Consider the following 25,735-nt stretch of genomic DNA (forward strand, 5'->3'; position numbering starts at 1 on the left):
AGTGTGTATTAAGGTAAATGAGGTGTGTATTTAAAACTTCTTTTGTGAGAATTTTAGAGGAAAAAAATAAAGATGAGGAAATAAAGAATTTTGTCTATAGTCCATTTTGTCCTTCTAAATGCATGACACAGTAATTTAACGGAAAAATTAACAGTATTAACGCCACCCCCTCAATGGGGTGATCTCTGGCTTAATCTCCTCATGCTCCGATCACCGGACCGGTGGTCGAAGACCAAGAAAACCCAGTAGGCAGACATGCCGGTCTGACAACCCCTCTGCTTGCTCGGGTATCGCCATTAATGTCACTCACGGTGGCTCGTCTTCAGAGATACATGCGCACATTCCCATATCAGAGAATGGTCATGCACATTCCTCAGTGTACCTATAAATAGGCTGCCCAAACCACCTAAAGGAGGTAACGTATTCCTAAGTCCTTAACTCTCTAACTTATTCCACATTGAATATTAACTTAAGCTTTGGAAGGTCGAATGTCGACGCACTGTTGGTCATTTGACTCTGACTTGTTGTGTGCAGGTCTCACTGAGCTGACACACCTCTAAGCGCACATTCCCAGATAAAAATAAAGTTTCCATATAGCAAACTATACCAAGTAAGAAGTAAGAACCATTAGCTAATAAGGACCACTGTAGTATAACCATTCATCAACTAAAGCTGCTTTTACATATCTCTCGTTATGGGGATGAATACAAGGCTACGAGAAACTCGATCTCTCAGATTTAGCTCCTGTAACATTTGGTGCTCGAAGGAGGGTTCGAACCTCCGACCTTGTGGTTAACAGCCATATGCTCCTGAATTGGGACTTTGGGGACTCGCCATATAACTCTGGAATAAAGCAAATCTTCGAACCGGCCCAATCTCCAGATCCATGGATGCTCCGAGCGTGTTAGTTAACCCTCGAGCCTAACCCCGAGATCCTAAGTCACTCCACGTCCAGGGACGCTTTGATGTTAGTTAACCCACGTGGCTAACTGCGTTTGTTAGTTAACCCTTGTCTAACATTGAGGTCTTGACCACTCTCCAAGCCCTAGGCCACACACCAGGTCGACGACGCTCGCGCACCCGGTTAACCCATGTGTCCGATGCGGAGGTCCTTGACCAGATCCATAGGTGCCCCATACGGTCGGCACCCGACCGAGCAGTCAGAACCTGACCCTGGCATAACTAGGTCACATCAGATCCACGGACGCCCTGAGCGCGCTAGTTAACCCATATGCCTAGTCCCAGGGTCATAGATCACTCTACATGGTCAAAGATAGGCCGGCCTGAGTCCCGAGCAATTTGAACTCGGATATTTGCGCCGGAGATGAAAATATGAAACTCCCCACCCAAGGAATCTCCTCGACTGGGGACTTGTTAACGCCACCCCCTAAATGGGGTGATCTCCAGCTTAATCTCCTCTTGCTCCAGTCACCGGACCGGTGGTCGGAGACTTGGAAACCCAGCAGGCAAACATGCCGGTCCGACAACCCCTCTGCTTGCTCGGGTATCGTCATTAACGCCACCCACAGTGGCTCGCCTTTAGAGATAAATGCAATGTACTGGCACACATTCCCACATAGAGGGAAGGGTCATGCACGTTCCCCAATGCACTTATAAATAGGCTGCCCAAACCACCTAAAGAAGGTAACGTATTCCTAAGTCCTTAACTCTGAAACTTATTCCGCACCGGATATTAACTTAAGATTCGAATGGTCAAAGGCCGGCGCACCACTGGTTCTTTGACTTTGACTTGTTGTATGCAGGTCCCACTGGACTGACACACTGGAATACAAGGCTACGAGCGATCCCCTGGATTTAGCTCCCGTAACAAACAGATGTACCAAATTTGGTATAGGATCATGTTTCGTTCTCTCCCTCTCTCTCAGGAGAACATTTTCTCAAACCTTGCCAACCCTAGCAGCGGTGGCACAAAGACCATAAGGGGTGGTTCTTTCCTCCCCCATGGAAGAATCCAAAGGGTTGATGATCTTTTATCTACCCTTTCGCCAGACTTTGAAAAGACACTGGGTATTTCGATCGTCTCGTCGATCGGTGGTGATAGTAGTGATGGGCTTTTATGGCCGAATTGTGGAGATCTAAGAGTGGTTGCTCCCATGGTGGTTGTTGGCGGTGGTGGCAAGATTTGGGGCGGTCCAATTTGGTGCATCGGCGGCTATGGTTTGATCCATAGCGAAGGAGAAGTCAGAGGAAAAGTGTTGATGTTGTTGTCGGCGCTGAATTCTCTTGGCCTCTATTGGGTTCAGACCCAAATTCCTAGGGCTAGAAGGCTGATGGAGGAGATCAAGATGTTATTGATCTTGTGGAAAAGAAGGAAGAAGGGGATAACACTCCCTCTGCTGATTTATTTTAAGCTTGAGTCGCGGCGCAGTCTTACAATTGTGTGGTTGTGAAACATTTATCATGTTTTTTACATCAATTGTATTATGTTAGTTTTGTGCTTCATGACATGAAAAAGTTGGTGAATCTTGACTTTATTAGCTAGTTTTACCTAAGATTTGCTTGTTGTTAGCTAGTTTTCTTAGGGATAGTTAGTTTATTTAGTCAGAAGAGATATCTCTTATATTTAGCATTCGGACGTGTTATCTTGGTACTGTTTGCTGAAATACAATTTAATTGGCATTCGATTAAAACAAAAGTACTAAATTTGGTAACGGTAGAATAGTTCAAGTAACATTTCGAGTAATAAAAATTCATAAGTACCAAAAAATATGTAACTTTAGAATTATGCATCTATTTTACTATTACATATTCATCTAACATAAAATGACGTCAACATAAAGTTGAGGGTTGGATTACACGTAAGAATTTTCAGGGTCAATGCATTATTGCCTGATTTTCTTCATACTAATTTGATATCATACATGCTCATCAGGTCTTCAAGATCATAATCATGATTCACTCCAACTATTATTGCTTATGATTAATATTTAACATTATAATCATACAATGTGATTGTCTCTTTCAGTCTGGTCCCACTCACCAACTGACACGTGGGTTATGAATCGGACCTTATCCACTCAAATGCGGTCCTGAAATGGATCCACTACTTTGTCTTAAAGTGATAATAATTACAATGGATAAGCTTAACTTAAACCCACTTAAAAACTAATCAGCTCGTCAATAATCTAATCAAATGAACATAGAATCAACTGTACAGAAAGATATTTATTTATTGATTGATTAAACTGAAATACTAGAGGAGCTCATCACCACCAACCACGGTAATTCAGGCTTTTACAAAGGACCAATCAACCATGGCGGGGTAAAAGAGTTCAACTAACAGATACAACATAATCTTCAATTCTTCATTAGACACTGAGCTTAACACTTAGCCAAACCCGATTTAGGTAGTTGGAAATCAAGAACCGACTAACCCTAATCACAAAATTCCATCGAAACCAAGACGTGGCAAACACTGAAATGAAAAAGACACTATTTACATGCAACCCCTGGCAGCTCCTCAGTAGTCACTTGTCACCTTAACCGCTTAACGATGATGCTTGCTCCTAGTCTCCCCACTGTACATCCTGGAACGATCAAACAAGAAATTAGCCAAAAATTATTACGTTGATCAAACGCAACGATGTTATTATTCTTAGTCAATTATTGTTATATATCAATTCATTTCGCTAATTGAATATTGAGATCTATTAGAAGTACGACGTATGTATAAAATGATCTAAAAATTTCTTGACATGTATTGATTTTAAATCATTTGTTTTCAGATATTGTTACGTGTACTCTAAAACAGACCCAGATCTAGAGCTTTGAGATTTAAGCTTAGGGTTAATTAGTCAACCATTTCTCCATGTTAATAACCATGCATCTGGCACAGTATATGGTACACATCTGAACCCAACAGCCATATCAAAGGCATTGAACTCAGATCGATCAACATCTTCAACCACAAACCAATATTAGTTACAGGTCAATTTGCACGGATCGAAGTGAGTGTGGTACGTACCAGTCATAGACAGTGGGAGTGTTTGGCTGCGGGCTATCAAACACCTGGTTTCCCATGGACTTGGTAGCAAGGTTGCTACCTGGGTGGAACACACTTCTCCAAACGTTGTCCTTGCGCGCCGAAACCGGAGTTGTTGGGGTCACCGGCGTCGTCGGCATCGTGAGCTTGCTGGACTCTCCATCATCTACACCACCACAATCAAACATCAGCATCGAAACCCAGAAAGCATATATTAATTAACGGTATATATGATCGACTAGCTATATATATGAATATGAAGTGTAGCCGTGTAGGAAGTACACTCACCTTTAACGTTCAAGGGCTTAGGGGTGACCTTTCTGAGCATGCCGAGGCCACGTTCAGGCTGAGGTCCGGCCACTACATCATCCCAAAGTCTGTCTAAAAGAACCATCTTTGCTCCTCGATCTCTCTCTGTTTCCCAACTCTCTCTATTTCTCTTTCCAGTGGGTTCTTGCTGATGCCTAGATGGTTGTATATATAATGGAGGTTGGCAGCTAAAAATATCTTGGGGTTACAATTAGAAATTTACTGAAATGATAACGGGGTTCTTCACCTGTCTGCTACTTCCAAGTGTCTCTGGTTTCAACCTCATAGTGGTAATTTCTAATTCCGTTACTGGCTGTAGGAAAATGAAGAGTGGAAAAAATGGAGGACGAGATGGATAAGGATGAATACTTGGTAAAACGGGGTCCCGCTATATATAATATCATTCATAGAGATCCTAAGGGGATGAGAGTGGATTGAGGTTTGGTTTACAAGTGTAGCCTTACTATATGACTACTTGTCCTATTCCGCAGAGCAAGAAGGACCCCGAAACTATGTGTGACATGTGATTTGAGTGTGACACATTGGCGCCTATAGGCTGGTAAAATGATGTAAAATTCTAGTATACGCATCGATCGAGATTTTTTTATCTTGGCATGTTCGCTTAGAATCGGAATAAAGACGTCAAGACGGAGATGACATCGGACTTTCCTTGCTAAAAAGATTGGTGTGAGATGTCGGTTTGAAATACAACCGAGGCACTAAAATGAGATTATTCTCACCATCATTATGTAGATCGTGTATTAGTGTGACTGTTACACATAAATCTCACTACTTTTCTCATTTTAATTTCTTATTTGCAATAAGTTCGACCGGCCAGAGACGTCGTTTAACCGAATGAGTAATCTAGTCGGTTTACGCCCTTTCGGTATTCTCTTCTTTACATTCTTTTTTTTTAGAAAAAGAAATATATATTTCACTAGTATAAGATTACAACGAAATGACCATTCAGTGGTGGAACTATATATTCCCCACACTCCGTTTAACCTACACTAGTAGTCAAAAAATTAATGCAAAAAGCAATAGACATGAGCTAAGAATGTCCGATCCCAAACCAAACAAATAGATTCCAGAAGTAATCGATACTTATTCGCCGCCAATCTTAAGAAGAGAACCACTTCATCAGCATCACATACTAAAACCTCCGACATATTTACATATACAACATTCTCATTACATTGACACCCATAATGAACCGATATTTAGATAGTCCCTAGAGATGACATGCACCATAACCATGACACAATGTACCAACCAACACCTAAACCCTCGCACAAAGGAGGGATAGCAAAACATAACAAAAAGGAAAAAACATACCTAGTCCAAGACCAGACCCACATAATTATGACCAAACCCAGGCCCAACAAGAGCTCAGGCCCAACAAGAGCTCAGGCCCACCACCATGGACCTCCAAAGATCAGCCGACCCAAAATCATGCCACCAAACCTCCACCGACTTTTGAGGCCACCACCCAACGTCAACGTCGGATGCCTCCAATGAGCCACCACCCAACCCACACCACTACACCTTGCCGCACGTCCAAATCAATCAACAAGATCGCCCATATCCATCCTGGGTTGGAGGAGCAACCCAAGCAGACCGTCGGCACTTCGGCTCCCCATCTCGTGCCTCACCGACGCCAATACCATCCACCAAACAAAACCAAAATCGACTACTCAAAAGCGACAGATCAGAACATCACCGTCGAACCGAAAACCCCCAAAACCATAAACAAACAGTGATCCAATTGACTGATTCTGAAACAGCCGCCCTCCATCGATCCTCCACCAACAACCCCCTAGCTCGGTCACAATTGACCCAAGCACAGCTCCCATCTGGTAGCAGTGTCAATGGACGCGCCGCCGGACGAAGATAAAAATTTTCTAAAAACCCCAGAGAGATCCGATATTGACGGAGCACTTAGGGACGGAAAACCTTTGTCCTTAGGTGCTTGTACGCACCTTATCATACTTTTTCTCTTCTCTTCTCCTATCAACAACAAAATCGGATCAAATGAAATAAGGGCCTCGTACACTGCAATTGCAACTTTGGATTGTTGAGTTGGGCCACCCTTGCAGTCGGTCTCGACCTGCCTCACTTCTCAGTGATCCGTGGCCTCTATATTTGCCTACAATTCTCTCTCCTTGTTTAACTTGGATAATAACAATATTTACCTTTAGTTTTCTCATGATTCATTCTCTAGTGAAGAACACAGTCATGAAACTTCAGCTAGTTCATATGTTCTAAGTTCAGATATTTCCCGCTGCAAAACAACACTGAAAAAACCATACATTGATGGAAGGAATGAACCACGGATGAGTCTTTCTCGTCGCCAAACACAACTTAATAGATCGGGAGATTTTGGCATTACGATGTTCACACTTCTGTAGTTTACAACAACCTTGCCTTTGGAATATCCACCCTCAGCCCGGCATAAGCATCAGTTGCATTTTGATACTACAGTGACATTGATAAGTACACAACCAAAAAAAAACAGGCTTGTATCAGAGATAGGGAGTTTACTCTGTTTAATGTTTACTCAATCATCAACGTCACATTCCATTCGCTTTCAGCTAGTTTGATTTAACAGGTGAGCCTCGTTAGGATCAGCTACCAAAAGCAATGTTTTGTAACCAAGCATTAAAATACACAATGAGCTCAAAAGAAGCAGACAAACTTCCATGGGTTCCAGAATCAATATCAGACTTGAGAGCAATTAACAGATTCAGCAGGCGGCAGCATTCGGCCACAGTAGAACCTTAAGGTACCCTACTCTTCCAACATCCAATTCAACTCTATTTTTTTTTTTTTTACAATTTAACGCCAGGCAATTCGTTGATATCATCCCCCACCAATACAAAAAAATTATAGAAGATGAGTTTGCCTGCTAATCTGCTATACCAGGACATGGCTGGTTATATTATACCTGAGAATCTGCATCTAAATTTTATAGCTAAGAAACATAGTACTACTATATTTCAAAACTTTTTTAAAAAAAAAATAGACTGGCCAGGCATTAGACATTAAATAACTTCTGATTATCTGTGAAATTCTCCAATAATCTGCTTTCGTTATTTCCAAACTGCCTATACTATCCAAAATTCCAAATTAAGGGAATCAGGACAGTAATCAAAGACTAAAACACGGCAAACAAAGAAATGTGAAAGCAGACAAACTAGCAAAGACAAAGCAGATAGCTATATCCATACTCACCCACAATCCAGATCTCGGTATATAAAGACCTGGAAGCTTGAAACCAGAGTGCACCATCAAAACAATGGCATCCCGCCTAAACAAGATTTCTGTAGATGTTGCAGCTGACAAGAGTTCAACAGATTCCTTTTCATTTGCTGGCCTTGTGTGCATTCAAGACCAGCAAGCCAAGTCACTTGAGTCTAACAAAGCAAATCAAATCCACAAACAAGGCACAGACTTTGAGTTTAGCACTACAGAAGAGTCCTTTGTATGCGATCCAATCAAGCATTGTCCAGCTGACCTGTTAATCTCAAACGGTCAGATTGTACGACAACAAACACAGCAAACTGTGACTAAGCAGCAACGCAAGAAAGCTTCAGCACGACCAACCAATAGCAAGAAATCAACTCACAATTCCAGTGGCACTCCAGCGTCTACAAAACCATATCCAGAGCATGTTAATCAAGAAAAGAAGGAGGGTGCTGAGTCAAGCTCTTGGTTTGGCCAAAAATTATTCAAGTCAATTTTCTTCCCTTGCAAGGAAACCCAAGCTGTTAAGCCAACACTGAGAGCAAATAGAATGCCAGAAGCAATGGGAAGCTAAATTGACATGAGGATCCTTTTCCTTTTCAATTCTTTTTATATTCTCTAAATCATAAGTCTATTTTATTTTGCTGAGATGAATAAGTTCCTTTTAGAATTGAGGCTTCAATCATAAGTCAATACTTCAGATATGGATTTTTTCTTCTTCTTTTCACTAGTTGTCACACACTCACACAAGATGGGTCTTGATCTTAAACACATTTCAGGTCTCTTGAGTCGTTTATGTAAGACTAGCAGTCAGGGTCATGTACTTGAAACCCCAACCTTTTCTATTATGTCATGGACATCCCACCGTAAGAGTTAAGACTAAACTCAATAGTAAAACTAAGCACACACAGAATCACCTGAATTTGATGGCAAAATCCCTAAATTAGGCTAATATATCTTAAGAGCATGGTGATTTCTCTATGTTGATCTCTGAAGTCCTGAAGCTGAGCAGTTACTCTTCTCGCAAAATTCAATATATACACGTAACTAAAAAAAAAGGTAAAGTAACTGCTAGAGAAAGAAGAAACAAGGCTTGTACAAGTAATTCAATAAAACATAGTTAATTCAGTTTCAATTTACATTACTAGAAAACCATTAAATAACGAGCCCCAAACCTGTAAAATCCAGTCCTGCAACCCAAAGTGTTGCATGCAAACAATAAAATTCAAAAACAACTTACATCAAGCACAAATTGACCAGGAACATGAATTAGAAGCATGTCTTAGAAATTTGAGTACCGAGTTTCAATTAGCAACTACATACACAGGATGACTAATGAGACTTACTATTGTTTGAAGAATCTGAAAACAAACTACCAGCAATATAAGTCAACATCAGAACCACACTTTTTTTTCTGTTACCATTCTTTTTGTTTCTAAGTTTATTGAAAATGAAATTCCAGAGTCAGCCAATTCTCAATCAGTAAAATAGCATATGAAAATTATACCGTATATTCCAAAGATACTGATCACTCACATCTGTGCTTATCCGGTGGATGTATGAAGCTGTCGTTTTGTAACACAATGATCTCAAAATAAAAAGCAGAAGCCCCATATAGTATATAAATTTCACCCACACCGAAACATTCATAAACCTTGTCACCACCAGCAGGGAAGAATTTTAGCAATGAAATAATTAAGAACGGCCTTGATGAACTAAAATACAGAAGTCTGGCATTTTACTAAATTTCACTTGACCAAATTTCAATTTCTAAGGGGTATCTTCCGTGCAAGGAAAGAATAAAGTCTGTTTATGAAAGTAGAAAGTAACAGAAGAACTACATTTTAGTCAGGGCTACATTTTACCACACAATTAGTCAGGACTACATTTTACCACTAGATAAAGTGAAATAGAAGTAAGAGGAGCTAATCTATCAGCAATGCTTCTTTTTAAGAAAACTAACTTTCCACAGTAATTCAGTTCTACTTATGTTTCATTAAATAATACATAAAAAAAGGATCTCCACAAACTGTCCATCTCAAGTTAGTAAGATGAGTATGAAACTGTGCAAAAGAAAACGCACTTGGCCTAATATCTCAGGTTTTGCCATATCTTTCAATATATCCCTGCAGTGAAATAAGTAATTGTCAGATTCCCCAAAAGATTACATCGGAAACATAGGATCTGCATCCTTACAAAGCTACATTCTAGCCAAGAAAAGAAAAGTTGCTAACCTCAACAAGCTTTGATATTTTTGGACGGCAAGCAGACAAGTATTGCGTAACTGCTTCTATGGTTGGTGGGATTTGTTGGGGCTGAAAAGCACTGATAATCTTGTCTACTGCTTTCTTAACTATCTTATTGTGTGCATCCTTGCTGAGAGTACCTTCACGCCATTTTGGTTTCAACAACTCTTTCACTAATTCTATAAGAGCACCCCGGAATTGCCTCATTTCTTTTGACTCTTGTTGTACATCCCCATCTGTTAAATGCCCAACTTCTTCTTCATTAGTTTCTCTACATCTATCTACTTTAATGTCCCTTTGGTGACTAGAACCATCACTGTGACGTCTAGAATCACCATGCATACTGATTCTGTTTAAATTTGTACTACCTTTGACTTGAGAGTGGCCCAAGGGATTCTCGTCTTTAGTCAAGGTTCCATTTTGGTAGACAACAGAAGTTCCCACTGTCTCTGCTTCATTTACAGGTGAATTAGGGTCACGTGTATAGCAGCTGTTATCTAATACCTTCTCATTATGTGAAGACATAGAGTTCGTATCAGCATCACAAGCTGGATGGAGAGTCCCACTGCCAGTTTCAGCAAGTACTTTCGGATGCAGTTTTTTCCCAATGATTGCCCCATCAGAGTGAAAAGAAGCTTCAAAGGAGTTTTTCAGTAACTTGGGTAACTCAATGCTACCACGAAGAGGGTCATACTGCTTTGGTGAAAACGAAGGAAAAGCAGAAGGAAGGATTAAAGATGGCCGGAAGGGTTCTGATGGCTCCCATTTGTTTGAAGAAATTTGTGAGACGCCGGTTGGGGGATAATTATTCAGTTCAGAATTAGTGAAGGGAGAAGAGCTTTTCAGAAAGGCAGATGGTCTAGTATAAGCATTATAATCCCTATTGCTGCCTAAGAGCTTTTTAGAACTCAGAGGATTTGCATCTAAACTGGAATAACTTGCACGCAATGAAAATCCAGTACAATTTGAAGTACGGCCACTGGGGAACAAGCCAGTAGCTTTAACAGTATTTGAGTTTAGTGAATGGCTCACAAGTGGTGAAGTATGATCACCGTGCACACGTTGTATCCGAACTCCAGTCAGGTCCTCCAAACTGCTCGAATGAGAAGAGGTATTTCCTGTAGCATACCTGCCTGATGACACAATAGATGCATTTGAAAAAGGAAAGAAATAGGATGATACATGCCCAGCACAAAACCATCTGTAAACATAACATTACCTTTTTTATTAGGTGACTTGTTATAATCATCAGCAAGCCAATTTCGTATCCGACCCTCCTTTTCCACATCCTTATAGGAAGTAAGAAATGCTAGATCATCTGTACGCAAGTGCAATTTCTGCACATCAGAGGAATCACCCTTGTAGGAGGTGAGAAATGCTAGATCATCTTTGGGTAAGTGCAATTTCTGCACATCAGAGGAATCACCCACATTTGATTCCTCACGTTGAACTGATTGAAGCTGATGGTTTCTTAAGATTCCTTGATTCAAGGAAAACGGAAAACTATTTCCGCTGGAAGAAGCTAGTGGGTCATGAAAAGCAGGCAATCTTGATCTCTCAGGTATGTCTCTCAGACCTGTTAGAAAATAAAGTTTTTATAGGAAATTCATTGGAGCATACTCATTTGAAATTAATTCCCGAGAAAAAAATACTATACCTTCATCACCCCTGACTTCTTTACTGCAGCTTGCAGAAGCAACATCTCCTTCAGGATGTGGATAACTATTCATTGGACTATCTTTGGTATGTATGAACCTACATGAAGCACCTCTAATGCACCAACCTTTTGCATAAAAGTCGCATACAATTGCTGGGCGCTTGTTTGGATCACTAGTCTCAGCAACAGGAGACCTTATATGTGTCCCTCTATTAGAAGCAGCTGATCCGGACAACCTAACAGAATAAAATATAAGATTTAATGAGAAAAGTAGGCATCTGACCACCAGAAAAATGAAATCTACCGATGACATTATGCCAGCAACCTATATGATGAGTAAATTTAAAAGTACTGTCTTCGGATCTTTGATATGGGAAAAATCAAAAGTATATTTGGCAGGGATGCAATCTCACCTTGATTCTATTTGCTTTCCATCATTTGTGGGCTGTAAAACGTGTTTTATCTCATCATCTGAATTGATAACACCCTTGGCATTAGCATGTGAATCAGTAAGGCGTGTAGATGTTTTCTTTCCTGAAAGAATCCCAGCATCATTTCTAGCAAATTCTTGGCTTCTATAGTCTCCAGCACGAGCAAAAAAATTATGAGACTTCAACCGTAATGCCTCATTTGAAGTACCACAAAAATTGGAATTACTCGTACTTTCTTCCACATCAAGAACGTTAGATGGCGGCCCTGCTTCAGCTTTCCCCCGAGTAGAAGAGCCTGGTCCCAAGTGCCCGCCCAGTCCCTCATACTTTGTATCTTTTTGTCTCTCATCTATACAGATCAAAAGTATATATAATCAAAAGAATGCCGAACGCGCAGTCTACTTTAACAGCCAAAGGCCGATGACAGGGATATTCAAGTGAAACATGAGCTGAATGTTTGACATAACCACCTACAACTACATCATTCTAGCACATACTACATAAGCAAACAGGTTTCTGTTCAATCGAGTAGAACACTCCAGCAAAGCCGAAACAATCAAACCGAAAACTTGAAACTCCACAACCTACATTACCTAGTTTTTCATCTCAATATCGATTCCTCATATGAAGAAACTCCTCCTAGTCCATACCACACACAACACAGTTAATTGATTTCCGATATTGCACTAAACCCTATCTGCCTAAAATTTAACCTATACCACATGAGCCTATGCTAAATTGAACCATTAGAAATCTGAATCAAAAACAGTATTGGAATTCTTATATATACATATATCAAAATTGAATAACAATTGAAGGTCAGGAGCAAAGTAACAACCTCTAGGGTGAACATGAATCGGCGAATTTGAGATATCCATGTCAACTTCGTCCCTCTGTTCTTCGAGCTCCTGGTCCACTTGTTCGAGCTCTTCGGGGTCTTCGTCGTCGTCGGAGAGTTGCGCGAGCGCCGTAGATTGGACGTCATCGGAGACAGGCATTATCGGCGGCGGTAGGATAGAGAGGGCGGCGGGTGAGGCTGAGAAGTGAGCTCTGGTTTTATTTCAGTGATCTCCGTTGGCCACTCTCTCTCTCTCTCTCTCTCTCTCTCTCCTGTCTTCTCCGTTTTGGCCTTCCTTTACAAATACAAGCTGTACGTAAATACACCCTTTTAATTCATCAGTATTTAATTATTTATTATGGAAAAACGCAATTATGCAATTATTCTCTTCTTGTTTTTTTTCTTTTTGGGGTTTGGGCACACTTCCTAATTCTGTTGTGAATGTTAATGTTGAGCCTAATCAATCTGAAAAACTTGGCAAGAACTGCTAAGATCTGATGTTGTGGTTGTAGATGAAATCAAAACATCAATAGATTGTTGAACGCTAATATATTATGAAAATATAACAATTTTTTGTATTTTCAAAGTTTGTTTTAAACTCTTACAAAAGAGCCGCAACCTATTATTCATATATGTATAGCGTAATAAAAAGTGTTTAGTTATAGAGCTTTCCTTTAACCATGGTTTTGAGCTTCCTATTATGTTTTCAAGTTTGGATATTTAATTTTATTGATTTACTTCTCTAAAGTGATGAATGATAGAATGGGGACTTTTGAAATGTAGACGTGATTCTTGCTCTACTTAGTCTACTATAATGGGAAGACTTGCGTATTGTTGCCATTGACTATGTTTTTTATTTGGACAATGACTTGGATCTAATCAAGTCGACAGGGTTGCAAGACCAAGACCAAGACCGTGGAGCACAGTTGCTTATACGCCGATTATTGTAAATTTGTAATGAATCCCACGAAGCCCATTTCATTGTAAGCTTTAGAAAAGAAATGCATTATGTTCTCTACTCCACACTTATCTTCTAGTTTTGCTTTTAAGCCCACTGCCCACAAGTTCACAACAACCTGAAAAACGTTTAGGTATAATGATTGGGCTGTTACGGTGGATTAGAAATTGTAATGTATTAGTTTCGCAACTCTAGTGAATAACAAGATACATACATAAAGGCAAAGGTAACCTGCAAGGATATATGTTCTTAGCCTAAAGACCATATACAGTGAGAGAAAAACCTAGAGGTCTTCCCACCTGTCTAGGCAAGCCCCTTCGCCGTCGTTGGACATGCCACTGTGGCTCCACGTGGGCCTGGTTTGTTGCCGGATCTCTTATACTTTTGGGGGATTGCGGCGGAAGTTAATTAGGTGATGGAGAGGCAGGGGCTGTTGTTGGCTGCTCATTGTCCTTGCTTGGACGGTTTGCTCGGCAGCCAAGCGGTGATGTGTTCGTGGTGTTTTGGCGAGGGTTTGATCAGATATATTGGATTTGTGGGGGTGTTAGGGTCTCATATCTATTGTCATCTCCATTATGTCACCATTGTTTTAAAGCAAATAAAGTCGCCATTAGCGTGGTACTCTTTGCTAGTTGGTGTCTTATTGAGTACTTGTTTGTAGGGATTTTTGATATTATGTCAGGTATTTGTTATCAAGGGTTTAGGCTTCACGCCCCCTGTATTCGACAGTTTCATTAATGAAGGCTTGAGGGTAACCGCACTAGCCCTCCCATAAAAAAAAGGCATAAATGCCGATTTGCACCCTAAATTTGGCCGAAATTATCAATTTGCACTCTGAGCTTGCATTTAAATCAATTTACCTCCTAAACTTGGTAAAAATTGCCGATTTACACATCGAACTTGTATTTGAGTCAATTTACCTCCTAAACTTGGTAAAAATTTCCGATTTACACACCGAACTTGTATTTGAGTCAATTTACCTCCTAAACTTGGTAAAAATTGCCGATTTGCACCACATCCGTTAAATTTAACTGTTTTATCCAATTTTGCGTCACATGTCATGCACATGAGGGGTAATGTTGTCATTTTCTATTTATATTTTTCTTAAAAACAAATAAAAATATTCTTTAAAATGAGGATTATTTTGTTAATCAAATTATTTATTTACATCTTTTTTTCTACCTACTTAACCCTACTTTGAATTATATATTCAATATACCCACCCATTCAAATAGTGTGTTGTGTATAAATATATTTTTATATGTACACATTGTTGGAGGATGAACAAAACGAGAATAATAACGACGTAATAGAACAGAACGTAATCGTTTATTGATTGATAACGAGGCCAATATATAGGCATTACATAACCACAATCCCGTAGAATTCGGAGTCCTAATCTATTATAGAGATGCGAATCTATCTAACAGGAAACCTAATAAGGCTAAGACACACACAATGGTAGAATAGTAATTCTCTCGGAACACAAATTTATTTTTAATTTTCAATGTATTTATTTATTTATATTTTTTCTAATATCTTTTAACATACCAGATCACATCAAATAATAAATATATAAATCAATAACATGTTTCGAAAAAATAAACATTGTAGCAAGTGTTCCTCTTAAGTAATTTTATTAATTTATTTCATTATTCAATATGAATAAATATATAATGACAATACTTCCCCTTAAATACATGACATGTGACGCAAAATTGGATAGAAACAGTTAAATTTAACGGATGAGGTGCAAATCGGCAATTTTTACTATGTTTATGAGGTAAATTGACTCAAATACAAATTCGGGGTGTAAATCGGTAATTTTACCAAGTTTAGGAGGTAAATTGACTCAAATACAAGTTCGGGGTGCAAATTGACAATTTCAGCCAAATTTAGATGCAAATCGACATTTATGCCTAAAAAAACAAGATACATACATCGTTTGTCTGTGTATTTCATAGTTCAGAGTGAGATGGCTGGAAATTAAGTCTAGTTACAACTAACATGGTAAAGGGTTAAACAATGCTCTCAAAATAGCTACAGATCTTACTAAAGTTTCAGATGATATGTGTAGACTTCAAGAAGCAAAACAAGCATTAGATACTTAATAGTTGCTCACTTAAGGAATAGTTTTTTAAGAGAACGTGAGGAAAATGTGAATCTAATAGTTGAGAATAAAGTAACGATTTTTCAGTTAATATTTCTTATTTTAAAATTAATACATGCACTTGAGTACATTAATTTGTCACAATGCCTTAAAATCATCCCGAAAAGTTATATTTTGAAATAATTTGAAAATGTAAGAAACATTTAGACTCTCTAATCTCTCGCATGAGATCTTAAGTAAACTGAAGAACCAACGTAGGCGTCAACATACACAAAATGAACGATTCATGTTAGTATCTACCATTTAAACATAAGAAAGTGTCATTTCATAACATCTCAAATGATGTCTCACATGAGTTTCATATGTATGAGGCTATGAGCTATATCATTTTCTCACAATAAAGAACTACAATGTGACTCTTAACTTGTCATCAAACCTATACAAACGAACTCAATTCATGGATCCATGTTCACATCATCATAAGGTGGTACCCTTTCAAGTCGGTCCATGCAACGTAGACACACAGCCGTCCTATAAGTTGAGTGATTTACCTATCAAACCGATCTCCATTAATGAATTTTTATGATTCATAACTTGTTAGCTGGGTCGGGTAATACCCGATTGGACCTTTTTATGTTGCTTATTGATCACAAAAGCCAACCTCCGGTGATCGCGCACCGATCCATTCTCAAAGTTCTAGTCAACGATCACCAAAGTCAACATTTCCAGAAGTATGCACTAAAACCCACGACCATCCTCCGCCGTCCAGATCAATCCCCGTCGTTAAAACGACAATAAATCACTCCATCAAATCACTAATTGAAGCATAACAATGACATCAACGTAAATCCAAAATTCCCCTAATTTTAATACACCCAATGATTCCACCCCCCCCCCCCCCCACTCCACACCACGTTACCGCGCTCACGTGCTTTTGGCCTAGCGTACCGCCTTAAACGACGCCGTTTAACCTTCCCCATCATAATATAGTGGGTCCCACTTCTCCATCACACCATAAAAGAATCCGTAAAAACCAATCCGACGGTGAAGCTCCGTGAAACTCCACTGAGATCCGCCACACTGTAACACGACCGCGTCATCACGAGTCCACAAAGCCAAGAAAATTATGACCGACTGTAATTACTAGTGGCACACACGTCCAATCTATCTCTCTCTCTCTCTCAATCTCTCTCTCTCTCTCTAAAGCTCTCAGAGAGAAAAAAAAGCGAAGCAAAAGCTGAGAGTGAAGAACGAGAATGCTGAGAGTGAAGACGAAAGAAGAAAAGGCGAGGCCGCGTGAGTAGTACTTACCGTGTGGTTGCAGTAACACCTTAAGCAATGGTGAGGCCGATTCGTCTTCTTCATCTTCATCGTCTTCTTCAGTGGCTTCTCATCTTCTGCTCCGTTTTCTCTTCGGCTTCGGCCAAGCATGGTGAGTAGCTCAACAGCTTTCTGATTTCTCTTCAATTTTGATTGCTCTTGAATTCTGGATGCGTAATTTCAGTGGCATTGAGATGAATTTAAATTTAGGTTGATGGTTGAGCTCTTAGTGTGATTCTTAGTTTAATTTTTGGCGGAGATCTTGTGCTGAATTTTGGCGGTGAATTTTGATAAACTTGGAAATGAAATTTTTAGATGTAAAGGGAAAGATTTTGTATGTTTTGTTTAAGAGGAAAAGGAAAGGAATCTGTAATTTTAGTTTTCCAAATTAGGAACAGAGAAGAGCATAAATCAAAAGATTAAAATAGTTAAACGGATGATTAACTCAGAAGATTGCAAAAATTTATATCTGATTCTGTGCCTATTTACTTAATTAGAGCTTGTAATTTTCTCATACCGAGAGTTGAGAAGAGGTCATTGCCGCATGTTTCTTTAGTAAGTTTGGAATTCAATTTCCACGATGAAGATAGCATATGTGTATGAAATATGTGTGTATTACTTGATCCTTTACTTTATGTTCTTGTTGTTAATTGGTTTGAGTTTTGGTTTGAACTCGTCTGATGCCGTTTCGAGTACAGCGCCTTATGCTATGCGCATAAACTGTGGAGCGCGTCATGATGTCCATACAGCACCAACCAATACACTGTGGTATAGGGATTTTGGATATACAGGGGGAATTCCTACCAATGCCTCCCTCCCAAGTTATGTCAGTCCTCATCTTGATACGCTCAGATATTTTCCACTGTCTGAAGGGCCTGAGAATTGTTATGTTATCAAGAATGTTCCTAAAGGGCGTTACTCAGTGAGGATATTCTTTGGATCGGTTGTATCTAAAAGCGATGATCTTGAACCCTTGTTTGATATTTCTGTTGAGGGTACTCTGATTACTTCGCTAAAATCAGGTTGGAGCAACGAGGATGAACAGGTTTTTGCTGAAGCTCAAGTGCTTCTTGCAGATGGCTCTGTTTCTATCTGCTTTCATAGCACTGGTCATGGTGACCCAGCAATCCTTGCCATTGAAATTCTTCAAATTGATGATAAAGCATACCAGTTCAGCCAACACTCAGCTCAAGGGGTAATTCTTAGAACAGTGTCAAGATTGAGTTGTGGTGATGGAAGGCCAAAGTTTGGTGCTGACTATGGTGGGGATCCGTGGGGTGGTGATAGGTTTTGGAAACCCAAAAAAAGCTTTGGTCAGAGTGCTGATTCGGCAATATCCACCGAGACCAGCATTAAGCAAGTTTCAAAACCACCTAACTTTTATCCAGCAGGACTTTATGAGAGAGCAATCGTGAGCTCCAGCAGTCAGCCCGATTTGGAATATACTGTTGACGTTGATCCTAACAGAAACTATTCAATCTGGTTACACTTTGCCGAGATAGATCTGAGGATCACTGGTGTAGGTCAGAGGGTATTTGATATTATTATAAATGGAGACATTGCAATCGAAGAGGTGGATGTTATCAAACTGAGTGGGGACCGATATGCAGCTCTTGTACTCAACACAACTGTTGCGGTCAGTGGGAGGAGTTTGACAATCACCTTGCGACCTACAAAAGGCAATGCTATAATCTGTGCGATTGAGATATTTGAAATTCTAGTCGCCGAGTCGAAAACTTTACCAGATGAAGGTATGTATCAGACCCTCATTGTTTTGGCTCTTAATTTTGTCTGTACCCTTGCGTAGAGTCTTGCAATATTAGTTCACATGCACTCATTTTGTTTATATGTGCTTTGAATATGTTTCATGTAAGCCGTTTCTCTCCTGTGTGTTTTGTTGTCCGAATCATTATCGTACCAAATCCTAAACCCTGTTGTACTAAGACAAACTGGTAGGCATACACTCTTTGATCTCGTCTCAAATCTTTCAATCCTTTGTATAGATTTTTATTAATATATTGTATTTCAGAGCATCTTTTCTAAGCATACCTATTAGAAAAAACAGAAAGCATATATTCGGTTAAAGATATCCATTTGCATATCACTTGTGCCCGCCTTTTTTTTTTTCAAGTATTTATATAAAAACGCATGTATTGGTAAGAAACTCTACATAAATTGTTTGAAGTTAATTGCTTCTTATTGCGGAACAAAAATGCAGTAAAGGCTCTACAGACATTGAAGAGTACGTTAGGGCTCCCCGTACGGTTGGGGTGGAATGGTGATCCTTGCGTTCCCCAACAGCACCCATGGAGTGGAGCAGATTGCCAGTTTGATAAAAGTACCAGCAGATGGGTTATTGACGGACTGTATGTTCTTGATCTTGTTTCGCATGTTTCTGTATCTATCTTATATGATATTAAGGATTATTAGCTCTCATTCTATCTTTCCAAAAAAAATTCTTGCAAGTTGTTTCAAAATTGCCTATGTGCTTCAAATTACTATTCTATATGTTTTCTACGTCAAATAAACTGCATTGTCATTTAGATTGCCTTTCAAGAAACTGTTTCATAAAGGAAATAGTTGTCAACATCCAGTTTATTGGTTGAACATTTATCCAATCTTTAATTCTACAGGTCTTGTATAACTTGGGCCACTTAAAGAAATATAACCTATCCATAGAGAATATGATACTTTGGCTATTTCTTGTTTCAACTTTGGTCGTTGATCATGTTTGTTATTTATCACTCGGAATGTGCCTGTTACTATTGTTAAATTCTCCTAGCTTGCCCCCTCTATAAAGGCATTTGTGAGGCTTTTCACATTAATTAACTATCAATGACCCAACTCTAAAGGCTTACCACCTTTTATAGCTCCCTGTTAATTCTTATTAAATTAGTTATTCTGCTAGAGGGGTTATATTGAGGAGTACTAGCAATTGTCACCTTAGTGTGGGGAAAATCTCCTAGTCTAGGTACCTGAATGAGTCTTAATGGGTGTGATCAATTGAATTGCTACTGTTTTGGTGTAAAGTTTTACCTTATTTGTTTTTCCTAGATAGATTATGTGCTTCATATAAATTCAGGGTTCTAGCACTTTATTTGCGGCTTAATTTGTTGCTACTGTAAAGCCCACTTTTGCTTATTAATAATACATGCATTCAAGTGAGTGAACAGAAAGGAATTGCATTACTATAGTGGTCCTTTCCATGATAGATAATTATCTTTGCATATCCAAGACATTTCTTGTTGTTATATCAACTTTCATGGTAACTGTTGTAATTGTTCAGGGTTCTCGATAATCAAGGTTTAAAGGGCTTCTTGCAAGATGATATCTCAAAATTGCGTCATTTACAGAGCATGTGAGTTCCTTTTTCAAGATTTTGCTTTGAACTATAAACTCTAATACTCATGAACTTTTGATGTCATATAAGCTTGATTTAAATTATATGGTGTCATTACATACTTGCATGAATTTGTAGTGTGCATATTGGTACATTACCATGATTTGTTAATCTGACCATCTTTTGTATTACAGAAATCTTAGTGGAAATAATATACATGGACCAATTCCATCCTCGCTTGGAGCAATAACAAGTTTGGAAGTTTTGTAAGTACTGTGTATTAGTATATTTACTGATGGAATTCAGTGATCTATCATCTATCTGCTTGCTCTATATGTATCCCTGTAAGATTTGAAAACACATGGTCATTTTGCAGGGACCTCTCATATAATTCCTTTAATGGATCAATCCCTGAAACACTTGGACAGTTGACCTCCTTGCAAAGATTGTGGGATACTTTCTCTTGCTTCCTTTAAACTAACTACTTAAATGTAATTGTATAGAATGAAGACACTGACTTCTAGTTGTGTGGTGCAGATATCTTAATAGCAATTCTTTGTCTGGAAGGGTTCCAGCTGCTCTGGGAGGAAGGCTTCTGCACAGAGCTAGCTTTAAGTATGGAATCAGTATTACATAATCTAGAATACAATAGGCTTTTGCTCGCATGAACGTAGCTATACATTAATATATGAAAAACTAAATCTGAGCTTGGGGTTTGCTTCCAGCTTTACTGACAACCATGGGCTTTGTGGTATGCCTGGATTGCGAACATGTGGGCCACACCTTACCGTTGGTGCGAAAATAGGACTTGCATTTGGTGTCTTGGGGGTTTTTCTTCTCATCGTTATATGTTCAATCTGCTGCTGGAAAAGGAGGCAGAATATACTGCGAGCACAGCAAATGGCTGGTAAGAACTGAAAACCAAACTGCATTCTCAGTAAGATATTGGTTGATCAAGGAATATGTAACTGCATAAGTTACTGCTTATAAGAACTGAATTGTGAACTTTGTTAAATAGCATACAATACATAAATGTGTTTGTTGGCATTATTTTGTACCCTGCTACTGTTGACTATGGTTTATTCTTTTGTTTGCAGCAAGAGAAGCTCCATATGCAAAAAAGAGGACCAATTTATCTCAGAACATTCAGCTTTCCAGGCACCATAATCATCATGGCCAATCGCGGACAGCAGCTGAGAATGGACCTATCTTGCTTTCATGATCCAAGAAACAAAACATTCAACTCACCTTAATTACTTTATCTGGTCGAAAGTCAGCTATTGCATGAGTGCCCGGACTGAGTTTGATCCAGGACATGACTCCCCGACCATCCAACATATGGACTTGCATGGTTTCATCGGTACAGTTTCGCACAACCTTGATATTTAAGTAACACCTAGAGGATCCAGTAGAAAATCACTTACAGAAGATCGGATCCCTCATTCAGTGCCATATGTTGTACATTGCTCCAATTCTCTCTCCTTTCCAGTTTTGATAAAGTTTTTTACAGACGGAGGAAGTGATGCATATAGAGATCAAAATGTTACTTCTTCCCAATATTTCGGATTGTTAATTCTTAGCCTTTACTGTCCTGGCTCTATTAGGTCAAACGAAAGGTTCTGTTTCAAAGGAACCTGTTTCAATGTGCAACATCATACGGGTAGCAATTTCCTTCCAAGTATGAACTAAACAGGCCCCATTTCGTAACCAAAGTAATACAGACAAGGTCATTCATTTGAGATATGGTACGTATGGCCCATTTAGAACTTGGGGGGAATTGGAAATGACATTCACAGTTGCTACTTCAGTACTTGCTAGTGGTTAAAATAATAAACTCCAATATTCTCTAGTAAACTCGCAGCTAATATGGTCAAAAAAATAGAACATTACCATCAAAGTTGGCATGACATGAAAATCCAGAGACCTGAAATAGAGATGGCCTTCACGTGAACCAAGTGTCTGTATCTGGCGAGCTGCAGAGGGCTTATGGAGGCTAGCTCAAAGAGTGCAACCACTCCTGCTCATGTTCAACCACTCCTGCATGTATCCCCTGCAACACGTCCTCCCTAGTCAAATAACCTTTCACACGCAAAATGAGTACCACCACTGACCTGACCCTTTCAGTGGATTTGGCCGGCTCTTATTCCCTTGAACTGGAAGAAATCTGGTGAAGAACCACAAGACCAGTGGTACATTGTTAACTTTTTCCACACTATTCTCCATTAGCTTTTCAAGACTAACCAACATGCCACAACTCACCAGCTTCCAAAATACCGCTAACAGGTTCCGAAGCTCCGCCAAGGTAAATCCGACTTAGCCAACACGCTTACCTGGTTAGTAAATCTACTATCCAGTAGAAGCAAATTACCAAAAAACAGAAGTTTTAAAGTACATTAATATGAAAATGTAATTTTGTTTTTTGGGTGCAGTAAATAAAATCGCTGTCAGGTTCCCGTGAGCTTGCTTACGCAAGAATGAGCATGGCTCTTCCCCCATGAGGCCACGACCACGACCACCCAACCCCTCACAGTACGATTTGATGATTTTGATCTCCATGGTTCAGAAAACCCAGAGACCTCCCTTTTAACGCTATTAACCCCTCTCTTTCTCTGTGTGGGTGTAATTATTACCTGTTGTCACAACACACCTCTCTCACTCCAACCGAGTCAAATACGCCATTGATTTAATTTGACCCAAAATCCCAAGACCAAAAAAAAAGAGCAGCCCACAAAAACCCATCTCCCTCTCTCTTGTCTCCTCCAACTATGACACCACCTCACTCCCCTCCACGTGTCCCTCTTCTCCAATCCATAATACGCTACCTCCGGCCCCACCCCTGGGATGAAATTTCAAACCCCGAATTAATTTGGCAGGCGCCGCAGGGCCGTACGAGCCCGGTAGGGCTTACGTCACCCCCTCTCTGACTCGTCGCTTTAAAAACCCACACGTCTATCTCAGACGGCGGCTCTTTTTCGTTTGGGGATAGGGCCCCACCGCCTTAACCTCCCTCACGTGCAACCGCAACCGTCCGCTCCCACCTGACCCGATCCAACGGCGAAGCGCGCCTTTATCCAATATATAAGTAAACTGCCGAGCCGGCGATTACGGGGTGTCTGGAGACTTGAAGCTTACTCTTGTGGGACCCTTATAGTTTTTGGCTCTCGGAAACTAAAAGCTCGGGTCCTTGTGTTCATGGCGGGCTCTGTTTCCGGCCAGCCTCATTACCGAGGAGTGAGGAAGAGGCCGTGGGGTCGCTACGCCGCCGAGATTAGGGACCCGTGGAAGAAGACCCGGGTCTGGCTCGGCACGTTCGACACGCCGGAGGAAGCAGCAATGGCCTACGACGGCGCCGCCAGGTCTCTCCGCGGCACCAAGGCCAAGACCAACTTCCCGGCTCCGTTGACAAGAGGGGATCTCTCCCTCGACCTCAACGTCTCCTCTGCCCAGTGGGCCTCCCACTCCGGCAGATTCGTCGAGTTTCTCCACACCGGGGTCTTGAATGACGTGGTGAAGAGCGAGGTCGACGCGGCGGCGACATCGTTCGTGGTGTCCAGGGGTCCTCGGCCTTCGGTTGTGGGGAGCAGCTTGGTTCAGGAAGGTTCCAGCACGGCGTCGTATCTTGGGTTCGTCCGACGTGGCCTGCCCATTGACCTTAACGAGCCTCCTCCGTTGTGGCTGTAAACGACCGGACCACGGTGTTGCATGGCTGCAAGCGTTTACTTCTCTAGTCAGTTCCAGTAGGACGTCGTTTTAAGTGTTCTTCATTTTCATCTGTTTCTTCATCTTTCCTGTGTTTTCGGATGTTTGAAGATCAATAAAACTTCTTTAGTCTGTTTAGTGAAGTGTAATGTAACGATCGAGATTAGTAGAGACGGATGTTGCTAGCTTTTAACTTATTTGTATATGTGAAATTTCCAGTTCATGAAACCATCGGAGTTTTATTTTCTATAGCTCTGTCTGTTGAGCAGCCCATAGATTTTTCAGGCGACCGTTCACATAAATAGACCCACTCTCGGGTTAAAGCGCGTGTAATGGGTAGGTGTAATGCAAAGTGTCCATGTCTGTCCCGACATAACGTGGCTATGGAGTCGTGTCCTTAATTCAGTGAGTAACGTTTTGACTACTCCACTCAGTTTGTTTAACTGGACCGGAGTCGCGCTTTGCCGGTGATGCGGTTCGAACCGGACGGCAAGTATTATAAAGGGCGTGGTTAATGTGGGCTGCCGGCTTTGGGTATCACTGTCTTGGACTGTTGAGGTGTTTTACCATGAAGCGATGGGAATCTGCTATCTCTTTCGCACCCAGCTATTTGATAGTTGATAAGCAATCCATTTCAAGGTGGTGCTGCCTAGTGAGGAGTGAGCTGAGTGACAGCTTTGTTGTTTTGTTCGTTGTTTCTTTGTTTCTGTGATTCTTCAGCTTCTTCGTGGCCAGCCCTAGTGATTTTGATGGTTACCAAGGAAGTTTGGGTTGGTAAGACCGTAAGACATTAGGGTTGAAGTAATTATTGTCATCACATCTCCCTTTAGGTAGCAAATATTATTAAAAAATGAAACAACATTTGTGGAATTTACTTTATGATTGATACATCAATCAATAATAAACATACACTTCTAGAACTGGTGTACGATTGAGGGTTTTTAACTTTTTATATCAACAAAACGACGGTGGAAGAGTTTGAGTGTAATCTCATGACGTTCAAATCGATGCCTTTTTGGTGTTATAAAGCCAAATATATATTCATCAAATTTTTTTTTTAAAGGGGATTGTAGGTGTGTATAGCTGAGAGCCTGAGAAGTAGTAGCAGCTAGCTTGTTTATAAAATCAAACAAAAGATTTGGAATCTTTGATAATTAACAAAGATCTAATCCGCATTAGAGTAATAATGCTGGGAATTATAATATACATAGAAAAAGGGAGATGAGATTAAGTGGATGAGATAGAGATAGAGATAGAGATGGACATGGCAAAGTTTATTAGAAAATGGAGATGTCTTGTTTGTTTGGTGACTATGGTCAATGTTTTCCTTTTTCCAGTAGGCTTTTGGGGCCTTTTTAGGGCGGCGGTTTTAGACGCATGAAAGTATATATATTAGGCCGCGCGAGTCGATTTTTCTCGTAATGGTGCCCAGTTGCCCACCCACCATAATGCCCCCATTCTATTCTACATGTTGTGTCTTTTTCACGTATACCCTCCCCTTTCTCTTTGCTTGCTCATCACATCACTTGATCTTTGAAGAAGTAGATGAAGTAGTACGCATAACAAAAAACAGATAGATTT

The 25,735-nt window shown here is 40.1% G+C and overlaps 5 protein-coding genes across 6 annotated transcripts in view; 2 read left to right on the forward strand and 3 right to left on the reverse strand.

Annotated features, from left to right (window-relative positions):
- LOC126789253 (protein NUCLEAR FUSION DEFECTIVE 6, mitochondrial-like) overlaps positions 1–25,735 on the reverse strand; it is an 82,615-nt gene that overhangs the window by 14,037 nt on the left and 42,843 nt on the right. The gene's annotated exons all lie outside the window — the stretch shown is intronic.
- LOC126789255 (auxin-repressed 12.5 kDa protein) lies at positions 3,174–4,460 on the reverse strand. The gene is made up of 3 exons (XM_050515373.1): positions 4,292–4,460; positions 3,986–4,169; positions 3,174–3,548 (listed from the first exon to the last, which is right to left on the reverse strand). Exons 1-3 carry the CDS (start codon positions 4,395–4,397, stop codon positions 3,509–3,511), a joined length of 330 nt encoding a protein of 109 aa, XP_050371330.1. The 5' UTR covers positions 4,398–4,460; the 3' UTR covers positions 3,174–3,508.
- LOC126789224 (protein FRIGIDA-ESSENTIAL 1) lies at positions 9,487–12,993 on the reverse strand. Of its 2 annotated transcripts, XM_050515322.1 has the most exons (7): positions 12,728–12,993; positions 11,872–12,238; positions 11,459–11,694; positions 11,021–11,377; positions 10,170–10,934; positions 9,790–10,037; positions 9,487–9,681 (listed from the first exon to the last, which is right to left on the reverse strand). In XM_050515322.1, the coding sequence occupies exons 1-7, from the start codon at positions 12,885–12,887 to the stop codon at positions 9,652–9,654; spliced, it is 2,163 nt and encodes a 720-aa protein (XP_050371279.1). In that variant the 5' UTR covers positions 12,888–12,993; the 3' UTR covers positions 9,487–9,651. The 2 variants fall into 2 exon arrangements, with proteins under 2 accessions (XP_050371279.1, XP_050371278.1); XM_050515321.1 differs by having other exon boundaries at positions 9,790–10,934.
- LOC126789226 (receptor-like protein 4) lies at positions 16,969–22,014 on the forward strand. Its single transcript, XM_050515326.1, has 9 exons — positions 16,969–17,227; positions 17,814–18,866; positions 19,334–19,481; positions 20,402–20,473; positions 20,650–20,721; positions 20,832–20,903; positions 20,993–21,070; positions 21,181–21,362; positions 21,553–22,014. Exons 1-9 carry the CDS (start codon positions 17,134–17,136, stop codon positions 21,675–21,677), a joined length of 1,896 nt encoding a protein of 631 aa, XP_050371283.1. The 5' UTR covers positions 16,969–17,133; the 3' UTR covers positions 21,678–22,014.
- LOC126789248 (ethylene-responsive transcription factor 12) lies at positions 23,558–24,351 on the forward strand. The gene has a single exon (XM_050515353.1). It carries the CDS (start codon positions 23,648–23,650, stop codon positions 24,134–24,136), a length of 489 nt encoding a protein of 162 aa, XP_050371310.1. The 5' UTR covers positions 23,558–23,647; the 3' UTR covers positions 24,137–24,351.

This window comes from Argentina anserina, chromosome 3 (assembly GCF_933775445.1).
Source record: "Argentina anserina chromosome 3, drPotAnse1.1, whole genome shotgun sequence".
NCBI lineage: Eukaryota > Viridiplantae > Streptophyta > Magnoliopsida > Rosales > Rosaceae > Argentina > Argentina anserina.